General features: G+C 43.5%; 1 protein-coding gene across 1 annotated transcript; it reads left to right on the top strand.

Annotated features, from left to right (window-relative positions):
- Positions 1-2,009: 2,009 nt before the first annotated feature.
- AIP (AHR interacting HSP90 co-chaperone) lies at positions 2,010-11,838 on the top strand. The gene is made up of 6 exons (XM_087713519.1): positions 2,010-2,281; positions 5,367-5,546; positions 7,112-7,300; positions 8,305-8,481; positions 10,026-10,167; positions 10,346-11,838. The coding sequence occupies exons 1-6, from the start codon at positions 2,069-2,071 to the stop codon at positions 10,549-10,551; spliced, it is 1,107 nt and encodes a 368-aa protein (XP_087569645.1). The 5' UTR covers positions 2,010-2,068; the 3' UTR covers positions 10,552-11,838.
- Positions 11,839-11,910: the final 72 nt, after the last annotated feature.

The following is an 11,910-nucleotide window of genomic DNA, read 5'->3' as shown; positions in this document are numbered from 1 at the left end:
TCCTTTCATGGGTAATCCATATAATTTCTTGGCTAATTCTGATACTGCCATCTAAATACAGCTTTTGCCATGGCATGAGTTCAAAAACTAATTCGACACTACCCCAGAACATCACCAATGTTCACAAGAAAACTGATAGGGAACCAGCATGGGCACGTAAAACTTGCTGAATATAACATTTGGTTCTAAATTTCAAGTCTATCTGGTAATGAGATTATGATTTTATGTCCACTTAAAGTTAAAAAGAACCAAAAAACGTAAGAATTTTCTGGAGTTTTTCTAGATCCAAGTACAATGTCCTTTTCCATTGTATTGTTTGGTAGATATGCATTCAGCTCTCTTGCAAATGAATGGCCCTCAATTCCTCATTTTGCTGAGTGTTTAGCTAGTGAAATGTAGCTATATCTGTCTTTCATAAAGCCCATAATTAAGATGGGAATACGGCTTGGCTCATGAGCTAGCCATTATGTGGTTACCTTCATCTTACATAGAAGAGGGCCTCGGGCATGTGGGAGCGGGGGAATGGGACAGAATCATTTCTTAATTGTGCAAGACATGGAAAAGATAGAACAGTGGTCCCTCCTGTTCAAAAGGATTTCTTACCTGAAAAATATGAGATGCCAATGGGCTATTGGACTTGTGAGGATTGCTACAAGTCTTTTTCTGATGTCCAAATTCCAGCTGACACATATGCAGAAAAAACATGCAGTACTTGGCTCTTGGCCTGCTCTGAAAATATAACACACCCATTCTAAAACTCTTGCTTAGAATATGTTGCCCTGATTCAGGACTGTAGTCAATGAAAATCAGTATTTTATGTTTCTAATCTATTGCTAGGTGTCTCCTATGTTTTAACGTGACCTGGAATTTGATCTACCTGCATATAGCAGGTTTTAATATGAAATAATTGAGATTTGAGCAATCAAAAAAAAATTGCTTAGAAGCAGCTAAGCATTATTTTATAGCAGCTGCACATTAGTATGTCAAATGTCCTCAAAAAAACCCACTACTATACAGTGAGCTACGTTTGAGATGAATATTTTGGGGTATATTTTTGTAAACAATTATACAGCTGCCTTCTCACAACAGTGTCTGATGCACAGATGTTTAAAAATAACAAAGCACACTACTCCTCTAAATTAGTAATAATACCTGACGTAGCATAACCCTAGTCTTAATTTTGCATATACAATCTATACAAAACACCAAACTAATCCACCAAAGAAGCTAATTCAGCTTCCAAACTCAAGTGTCTGAGGGAACATTAATGCCTTATGAAAGGCTGAAAAGGTTGGGGCCATCCTGACCTCTGAATAGATGCTATTCCATGTATGTAGTGTAGCTACAATAATTTAAAAAGCTAATTTAAAAATGAATCAAGAGTAATGTTCAGATCAGCAGAAGTCTGGTGCCATTTTATTCTGCTTTCAAGTACTGCAGCTTAATGGTAGTTCTGCATCGAGAATACTTTTGGAGGAGGAGGAGACCTACAAATCAAATCTAGCAAAAAAGAATATTTAATCATTGTTATATGCTATTATTGATGTCTCCCTTTATGGATTGTTATGATACCAATTGAATAGATGGAAGTGAGGAAGGCTTAATGTCTTGTTGAAGGTAAAACGGACTAATGCATAAGCATTAAAAAATCATATTAACTGCTAGTGTCAATCCAATATTCATAGGTAGTGAAGAAGCTGAAGAACTAATTGACTTCATGTATTAAAAAAATACAGAAACATGATTTTTCCCATGTTAAGTCTTGAAAATCATTTGATGAAATATGGTGTTTCATCTTTGGTGTAAACATTGGGAGTGAAGTTACTTTCCCTGTACAAACAAGAGTCTCCACATCTTTTTTTTTAATAGTGTGGTGACCATGTAAAAACACTACGTTGTCCCAAGTGGAAACACTATTCTATGTTATTTAGTATCGAATAATATTAACACATCCCAACTTCCGGCTTACTAGAGATTCCCGGAGGTCCGCTCGTCATTCGGAAACTACCACTTTAGTTCGATCAATCGCTCCGGCCGAGTCTTTCCGAAAGTTTCCGATAGCTAACGGATGTGTCCGAGAACCGGATACGGAAAAAGACGAGCGCATCCGGAAGAAGACGAGAGAAGTTCGGCCATCCCAATCCCACGAAGACTTCGAAGCCGAATCGGTCGAGAAGCCATCATGGCGGACAGGATTGCGCAGCTCCGGGCGGATGGGATCCAGAAGCGGTTGGTGCAGGAAGGCCGGGGACCGACGCCTGATTACCAAGACGGCACCAAGGTGAAAAAGATCGTGAGCGAGTATCTCGGGAGATAACGGAACCGAAAACGCGCATGCGCTATCAGAAAGGAACATTTGTGTTGAAGTGCGCATGCGCGGTGGGCTGTAGACCTGGGCGAGTGGAGACGGGAGGTCGCGTGAGCGAAATGGAACGCCGCTCATTTGTCTCCATTCATTCCTTTGCTCCTGCTCTAGTTTATGTCTCCGTCAATAGGTTGCTCTCGTTCCCGCTTTGTACACTGATAAATCTGATCAGCTATCAGTGTCATTAAGCGAGAATAGCTAGTGCTTAGCAAGAATAGTAATTCACCCCATTGAGAGGATACCCATTTGGGGAAATCTGGGTTTAGCAAGGGGGAGTTCACCTACTCCAGCTAGAATTGGAGAGTCGGCAGTCTCCTCGATATTGCTGGACAATTCCAGCATCCCTGACGAATGGGCCCTGCCGGCTGGAGCTGGCGAATTTTAGAAAATTTAGAAAGGTCACAGGTGGCTCTGCACTAGAAGGCTGCTACTGCTGATTTTAGAAGAGATTTTCACAGGAGATGACATTTGGCGGATCTTGACTGGTTTGGTTGCTAAGCTTCATTGAGCTTGGTTAGTGTTATAAAAAAAAAGATCCAGAGAGAGGATCAGAGCTCTAGACCACTAGTTCTCAACTTTGGTAGCTTGAAGATGTGTGGACTTCACCTCCCATAATTCTTCAGCCACCTTTGCTTGGGTGGGGAGTTCTGGGAGTTGAAGTTCACATCTTCAAGATGCCAGGGTTGAAAAATATTCCCCTAGATCAAATTGGTAAAAAGAAAAAAAAAACTAACAGCCACCCAGTTTTGTCACAGGGCCAAGAAAATGATAGATGTAGCCACCAAGGATGAGCCTCAGTTCAAAGGCACCTTTACTTTGGGGGAGTCTTGTTGTTGTTAATTTCAAAATGCACATTAGCTTCCATTTAGTTTCTTCTTCGCATGCACATCTAAATAACTGAAATCCAGGCTGACTGTCTCCAAACTCTAATCCAAAGATTACAATCCGTTTGGGGGAAAGTGTGTGTGGAGCTGTCCTCTTACATACCGATTTGATATTTGCCCCAATGTTGGGATTTTGAGAGGATAGGAATCAATGGCATTGGCTGTTGGGATGGTGACTCCCACTGAATTTTTTTCCACTTCATTCAAGATAAGAGTTTTTCAACTGGAGAGGTGCAAGTAGGCAGCTCAGTCAGCCAACTGGGCTTCTTTCCATTTGACACATATGCTTGTGTGCCACTTGTGCTCAGCCACTTCAATCCAGTTCTTCATAGCGCTACATCAGTCCTTTTTAAAATCACTGTTAGTTGCTTTTCAGGAAATGCTGTCTTATGGTTCCAAAGTTGGAACAGATGTGGGTATGCATGCCATGCTTGTTGCCACTTCCTTAAAGAAGCTACCTCTTTTCCAAGGTTAGTACAGTAGCCAAGTGATCAAAGAAAACTGCACATTTGAGTTAAACAGGTTATAACGGTGCTTCAGAGTGGGCATGGATATGCTGGAATAACCTTCCAGTGTGTATATACCATATTTTTCGGAGTATAAGCTGCACCTTTTTCCCTAAAAAAGGAGGCTGAAAATCTGGCTGTGTCTTATACACTGAAACCCTGCCCCCTTCACAAAAATGGCCATGCATACTTGTAGGAGGCTTTCAGAGAGTTCCTGGGGGCTGGGGAGGACAGAAATGGGCTGTCTTTTCTCAGTTTTGCTCCCCCAGGCCCCAGGAGCACTCTATCAGCTTCTTAATGCTCTTTTTTTTGATGAAAAACAGGCCGTTTTTTGCTCGTTTTTGGTGCCCCCCCCCCAGTAGCACTCTACAAGCCTCCTAAGGTCTATTCATGCCCCTTAAAAAAAAAAAACAGGCCTGTTTTCTCGAAAAACAGGCCGTTTTGGGGAGGCTTGCAGAATGCAAAAACTTTTTTTTTTTAATTTGCCTCTTCAAAACCTTGGTGCGTCTTATACTCCGATGTGTCTTATACTCCGAAAAATACAGTGTATAGATGATAGATAGATAGATAGATAGATAGATAGATAGATAGATAGATAGATAGATAGATAGATAGATAGATAGATAGATAGATAACGGATAAGAGCCTGTGGCCTAATGGCTAAAATGTTTGCCTAGTATGTAATATAGCCCAGGTTCGATTCCCAGCAAGGGTATGGCTAGCTGATGAGAGCTAAATAGCTTGAAATAGATCTATACTAGTCTCCCTTTATTTATTTATCAGCACAAACATAACAAATGTAACAAAAAGGCAACAGTAAAAAATATTGGGTTTCTGTCTGGATGGTCTCTTGTGACGAGCCGAAGGACAGAGAATGGAAGTGTGACCTTCCTCCCATATTTGGGCATACCAGGGGTTGTGACTTTAAATAAATAAATATATATCTATATATATATATCCATCCTTGAAGACTATCAGGAGAATTCAGGAGAAATGAAAGATTCTTTAAAAAGGTATTGGCTGAAAGATATTGCAAAATTATGCGTGCTCTGAAATATTTTTTCAGCTTTGGAGCTAAAGCATTGCACAATCCCACTTTCACTAAATGATCTGTGTCTTTCTGATGTGGACAATGTTATATTGAGACGACATCATTGAACATCGTACTGCAAATGAGTTAAAATATCTGACATGCTGGTAGTCCTTGACTTAATGACTCTTATTGAGCCTGGAATTATGGTTGTAAATCAAGGCATGTGATTAGATTTGAATTTTTATTTTTTTTTGATAGTTGTTAAGTGACTGCCAGGGTCATTAAGCAAGCACTGTGGTCCATTTTCCCTAATGGGCATTTTTTGCTAAAAACAAAAAATAAATGCCAGAAACCAGGAAAAAAAGTTGCAATCTGTTGGTAAAGCCAAATGTCAAGTACCCAAAATGCGATCACATGACCACCATAATTTAGAAAATGGTTTGTAAATAGCTAGGCAGGTCCATCATAATTTCAAATGGTTGTTATGCAAAGGATCATAAGTCAAGGACTACCTGCAGTCTGTTCTGGTAGATTGGTGAGGTGACCTACTCACTTGCTCTGCTTCTGGTTCTCTTCAGGTTACCTTCCACTACCGCACCATGCTTTGCAGTTCAGATCAGAAAGTACTAGATGACAGTCGTACCCGGGACAAGCCTATGGAGCTGATCTTCGGCAAGAAATTCAAGCTGCCTGTCTGGGAAACCATCTTGCACAGCATGCAGGAGGGCGAGGTGGCTGAATTCTTGTGTGACACAAAGGTATTTCTCATGCCTGTTTGAGGGGAGGATTCATACAATCTTACAATGTTAGGTTGGAGTTAAAAACAACAACAACCCTGGAAGATCATTTCAATCAGAGGTGGGTTGCTGCTGGTTCGGTCTGGATCGGCCAAACCGGTAGTAGCGGCAGCGGGAGGCTCTGCCCACCTGCCCAGACGCTTCTGCACATGCGCAGAAGTGTCGCATGCATGGGACCGTGCCCAAACCAGTAATAACAAAATTGACAACGCACCACTGTTTTCAATATAAAATCACAGCAGTGAGATTACTGTATTCAGAGATAAAAGGATTTGACACTACCTAATAGGAAGGAATGGTTGGTGAAGTTAACAGATTTTGCCGAACTGGTTAGTTGGCTTTGATGAGAGAAAAGACGTATCTATTTTTATTACTGACGAAAAGCCTGTTATGCACTTTGCATAAAAATGGACTTGCGACATGATGATGATTAAGAGTAGATTATAGAAAGAAAAGTCACATGATGTAACTTCAGAGAAAGGTCAAAATATATTTGTACTTATAACCGCTGGGAAGAATATGGAAAGCCATTCCTTTATATCTTCCCCTCCCCCACCCCTTTTCTGGCTCCCCCCCTTCTTATTTCTTGGTCTTTTCTTATTCTTCATTTGGTTGCATTGGCTTTTACCTTCCTGTTTAAGTTTTAATTTAAAAGAATATACTTACAATATGAGGTTGAGAGAGTCTTGGAGATCGTTTAGCCTAACCCCCTGCCTATTGCCAGAATCTATGCTTCAGCATCCCAGACAAATGGTCGTCTCAACACTCCGGAGAAAGAAATTCTATTGTGCCCCTGACAATCTCTGCCACTATTAAACTGTGCTGTTAAAAACATTTTCTTAATGCTCAACTGAAATCTTCCTCCTTATAATTTAAATATAGTCTTTTCTTATTCTGGAACAATTTTGCCCTATTTTCTGCAGGAGGATCCTTTAGACATTTGGAGACAGATATCAGGTTTCCCCACTATTTCCTCTGAGCTAAACATGTCCATCACCACAAACGGTTCCTCATAAGTTTCTTCTGGTAGGCCATTTTTCATCTTGGCTTGCTTTCTTATGGATACCCTTGTTTGCCAGGGACCTTTCTAAAACCCACTGCCCAAGAATTGATTCACTATATTAGGTTTGGTCTGATTAAGACAGAATTAAGAGTAGCAAGGACTTTTGTGTTATACCTAGAGTGTACGCCTTTGTCCCCTTCAGAGTAAAATGATGTAAAGTGTATATATGCAACTTTGCCACTTACCAATTAAACTTGTACAAAAGAAAGCAACAAGTTCTTCAGCCTGAATGGTGTGTGTGGAATTACAGTTTTGCAGTGTGGAACATTAGTAAGCATGAGAAGTAGGAAAAAGGCCCTACCCAAATTCTTCTAATGTGGCTCATATATAAAGACCTTGATCTAGTATTGATTGATTCTGGAATGAGTAAAAGAATACTTGGTTTCCTTCTTTTATAACTGTGCCCAATGCATTTATTCCCTCTTGCCTGTGCCATTTTTCTCCCCCTCTCTTGATTTTCCAGCATGTGGTCTTATATCCGATGGTGTCCAAGAGCCTGAGGAACATTGCAGCTGGGAAAGATCCTCTGGAGGGACAACGACATTGCTGTGGCATTGCCCAGATGCACGAACATCATTCGCTGGGTTATTCAGATCTTGATGAGCTCCAACAGAACCCACAGCCCCTCATCTTTGCCTTTGAAGTGCTCAAGGTGAGGGGGAAGGAAAGGTGAGGTCCTCTGGGCTAGGCAGACTCAAGAAGGGCAATTGGGCTTCACCTGTTTGGAGTCTCTTACTTACTTGAGTATATGGGTCCCCAAAGCAAGGAGAAGAGAGATGCCTTCAGATAAAAGTTGGGAATGGGTCCCCCCCCCACTGCACAGATGCCTGAGATAACCCCACCATTGTTTTAATGGGTCTTATTTTCAGGGGAAAGGCAGCATGCTTTTTGCTATCCCAATGAGGGAGAGAAACTGTTTGAAGTAATGCAAGTCCTTCTTTTCCCTCTTACCCTGCCTCCACTTTTTCAGCTTTGAGACACCTTTTAAATTATTGTATTCATTTGTTAGATACATATATATCTCGCCTTGAGCTCAAGGCAGCATGCACAGCACTGCCACGTCCCGTTTTTCCTTCCAATAAGTTTCCTTGTGAGATAGATTGGGAAGGTCAAAGGTCACCCAGGAAGCTTCTGTGGCTGAAACGAGCCTTAAATCGAGGTTCCCCCGGTGCCTTTCCCAATCCATTGCATTAGTTCTCTTCCAACACCTTAGAGCCGTGATGGTGAACCTCTGGCACGCATGCAAGAGTTGGCACGCAGCACCCTCTCGGATGGCACACGAGCCATCACCCCAGTTCAGCTCTGTCACGCCTCCCACCACCCAGATGGTCTTCGGGTCTCTGCCGCGCATCTGCTGGGGGTGGGGTGCATGTGCAGGGGGCGCATGCACATGTGTCGGAGGGCTTGGAGGTGTGCAGGAGATGCGTATGCATGCATGGGCAGGGCGCATGGGAAGGGGATGCATACGCATTGCGTTTCGGGAGGCGCACATGCCTTCAGGGTGTGTGTGTGCTTATGTGCTTTGGGCACCTGCTCCGAAAAAGGTTTGCCATCACTACCTTAAAGCCTGGGTTGACCAAAGCAGGCTGGTTCTTAAGGGCCCTGCTTTCTCTAGCACTGTGATGTAACCATGCTTGTTGCCTTGTGCCACACCAGGTGGAAAGGCCTGGCATGTACCGGCAGGATCCATGGGCTATGTCAGATGAGGAGAAGTTGAAGGCTGTGCCCCTGATCCACCAGGAGGGCAATGAGCTCTACAAGGAAGGCAAAGTGCAAGAAGCGGCTGCCAAGTACTACGATGCAATCGCTTGCCTGAAGAACCTGCAAATGAAGGTGACTGATGGTGTGGCTCCCTGGGGGTTGGAGGTCCAGTTAGGGGTTTCACTTGCATAACATTCAGGGCAGCAAATGCCCAATCAGGGAAGGGTTTCCACCCTAACTCATTTCATTGCCCAGGTACAAATGTCATCAGTTCATTTTCATAAAGCCTGGCCTGGTCAGAACAATCTTTGCCCTTGATTGAACAGTCTGTGAATGAGATTTCTTCTGTTTGGTCTATGGGTTCCTAGTTATTCAACATTGGTTTTACTGTGCCTAAAACAGGGGTAGGAGTAGTGCTATGCCTTCAGGTGTATCATTTGGGTTTCACCAAGTTCTCTTTCTTACCTAGGTTTATAAAGATTAGTCAGTTTTTAAAATACGCAAAAGAAACCGGTATTCTGCAAAGTTAAATTTCATATTGTTGTCAGGCAACAAGACCTTTGGATCCACGCAAAGGCTTCTCGGGGTTGTAGCTCATTTGTTAATTCCTGGATACCTAAATAGATTTGCTGCCAGGAAATTTTCTCCTGGCTGCCTTGTGAATCCATGTACTTACCACCTACAGTATTCTCCAAATTCCAGGTGTGCCCTCATCTGAAAAAAATGTCCCTACATGCTATCCCACTTTGCACATGCTCACCCAGTAAGGAAGATCCCTACTAAACCATTGGAACCATTTTTGCTCAGCTACTCTGGGGCACTCCTGGCCCAGTTCCAATTGGAGAGAAGGATTGTATCCTCCAAGTAATCCTATCAAAGCAATAGCGTTCTTTCTCACTCATGCAGCACCAGGACAGGGTCTGACAAGCAGCCAGAATGCCTTCTATAACATAATTTGTCAAGAAGGCACAATTTCTCTCTTCATCAGAACACATGCATGAAAAGGCTCCTGAGTCAGCCTTAACATGATGCTAGCAGACGGGTGTGCAACATGAAATCTGCAGTGTCTTTTTTCCACCTCCCTGGCCTACATTTTCCAGGTAGAAATTGGCATTTGAAATTTTCTTCCATCATTCAATCACAGGATGTGATGGGGTCCTTGTTAAAAAAAAAAAAGACAGGCTGTTTTGTGTGGGAAAGGTTCAAGTTCTTTCCCATCTTTCACACTTTCCTAAGGGCTTGGCTACAGGGTCTAGGACAACTCGTCATGGCCAACTCTCTCCAGGACAACTCACCATACGACAAGATTTACACTAATATTGAAGGAATAGCAGAATAGACTCCTGATGCCGAAGGAAGGGCAAAATGGTCTGCGAATGAAAATAAATAAATAAAATATTTTAAAAATTATTGTAAATATAATTAAATTGAATTGCTGAATTCTCCTGCGTTGAGTTGGCCCATGGGGAGTTGGCCATGGTGAATTGGACATGGCAAGTTGGCTACGGCTTGTTGGCTGCCGCAAGTTGTCCCTTCTGCTGGCTGCATGTGGATTTGACCTTGCTGCCACCCCAAGAGATTCTGTCCCAGGCCAACTCACAAGGGTTCTGGCCTGTGGGCAGATGTTGCTACAACTGACCCATGCTTCGTCCCCTTTCTCTCGTTCCCTGCCATAGGAGCAGCCAGGATCTCCTGACTGGATCCAGCTGGACCAACAGATTACTCCTTTATTGTTGAATTACTGCCAGTGTAAACTGCTGACTGAGGAGTACTATGAGGTGCTGGATCACTGCTCCTCCATTCTCAACAAGTATGAAGGTAAGGAGGCTTGTGAGCTACCAAAGAGCCACGGTGGGTTTGAAAGGTAGAGGAGTCTAAAGGGTGGCTGTCTTAATGGGGAGGGGAAACGTCAAGGCTGAAACTAGAGCAGGCCTTCAGAGGTCGTCAGAGGCCATGGATCCATCCTAGCTTACTGAAATGGCCACTTCCCCCACAGATAACGTCAAAGCCTACTTCAAGAGAGCCAAGGCTCATGCAGCCGTCTGGAATGCAACTGAGGCTCAGGCCGATTTTGCCAAGGTTTTGCAGCTGGATCCATCGCTGACCCCAGTGGTAACCCGGGAACTTCGCAACTTGGAGACCCGCCTGCGTGCGAAAGAGGACGAGGATAAGATCCGTTTCAAAGGCATCTTCTCCCAGTAGTCCTTGGACCGGCTGCTGATGCTCTTGCTCAGGACAGCTCTGGCTTTATATCTGAGCCTGTCTGGGGAGAAGTTGTATAAATGTGGTGTGTGGCTCCTTGTCAGGCTTATCCCCACCCTCCACACTAACCTTGGAGGGAGCCAGCTTTTCTTGCCAACAGAGTTTGTACTCTCATGCCAATAGCACTATTTGCTACTGCCAGGGTTAGGTATGGCAAGAAAGGCATTTCAGATTCTCAAAGCCAAAGCAGGGTGGAAAGCATGCCCAGAAATGCATCTGTCACTTAGGTGGGAGCCTGTCGTTCTCCTGTAATTGATTTTATTCTCCTGTCTCGCCACACATGGTGCCTTTTGGTCATCTGAGCAGAAGGAAGGAAAGTTACTTTCTTGGGCTGGTGTCTTAAGAAAGGGCTGGCAGAAGCTCTGGCTGAAGGGTTTGCTTTGAATCGAGGCTTCTTTTCCATCTCCAAATCTTCTTTCAGCTGCTAGAGAAAAGGCCGGGCATAGGAGCATCCGATCTCTAGAAACAGCAATGGCTTCCATGTCTGTGGATGTGGGCAAGAGAAAAGGGGATGCCAAGAACGACAAGGTCTGAGAGGTGATGGGCTCTTGAATATCATCCCTGCTCCCTCTCTTGAGAGTCACGCAAAGCTCGTACACAATCTCAGTTAGGTGCCAATCTTTGCTGCTACTTGCATATATAGGATTATACCCCGTAATCCCCCAGCCACAACTTTCCTGTCTAAAAGAAGCATAGCAAGTTAAGAAGGGAAAAGCAAAGCATATTTTGAAAGGCAGGAGCTCATGTCTGCTGTAGTGAGGTGGCTGTGCTGGCAAACTCCTCAGTCCAGCCTTGGGGAAGGAATCTCATGCTGGTGGAATCCAAGTTGAAGAGATGTGTATTGTCGTTTCCCAGCCTTGGATTGGTGGAGCTGCTGTAATTTTCCTGCCAAGAGACTTTTGAATTCCCACCCAACTCTATTTAGATTTGATATATCAGAGACAGAGAGAGAGAAAGACAGAGAAAGAGAGACCTGGTGGGTGTGGCTTCCTAATTAAAATAAGATGAAATATTTCCTTCTCTCTTGTAGAAGCTATAGGAGTAAAGGTGATGCTAGCTGGCCTATCTCATCTACGTATTGGAGTAGTGTGCTGTACTCCACCCTCAATAGCTTTCGGCTGCTTTAGAAGTCTGCCATAAAATCCTCATTTCTTGAATGCCAACTTTCCTCCATTAGTAGTAATTACTGGCAAAGCAGTCCCCGGACTCAGGTTCTGCAGTCACTCCTTGTGCCCATTCGAAGTTTTGTTTTTGAGTGGAGCAAGAAGGGGGGAGATGGGCATGCAGTCCTGAGCTGTT

Source organism: Thamnophis sirtalis, unplaced genomic scaffold (genome assembly GCF_051295495.1).
Source record: "Thamnophis sirtalis isolate CommonGarterSnake01/CBP01778 unplaced genomic scaffold, rThaSir2_p1.2 scaffold_1, whole genome shotgun sequence".
NCBI lineage: Eukaryota > Metazoa > Chordata > Lepidosauria > Squamata > Natricidae > Thamnophis > Thamnophis sirtalis.
The sequence above is the reverse complement of the archived record's forward strand: the minus strand, read 5'-3'. Positions and strand labels throughout refer to the sequence as shown.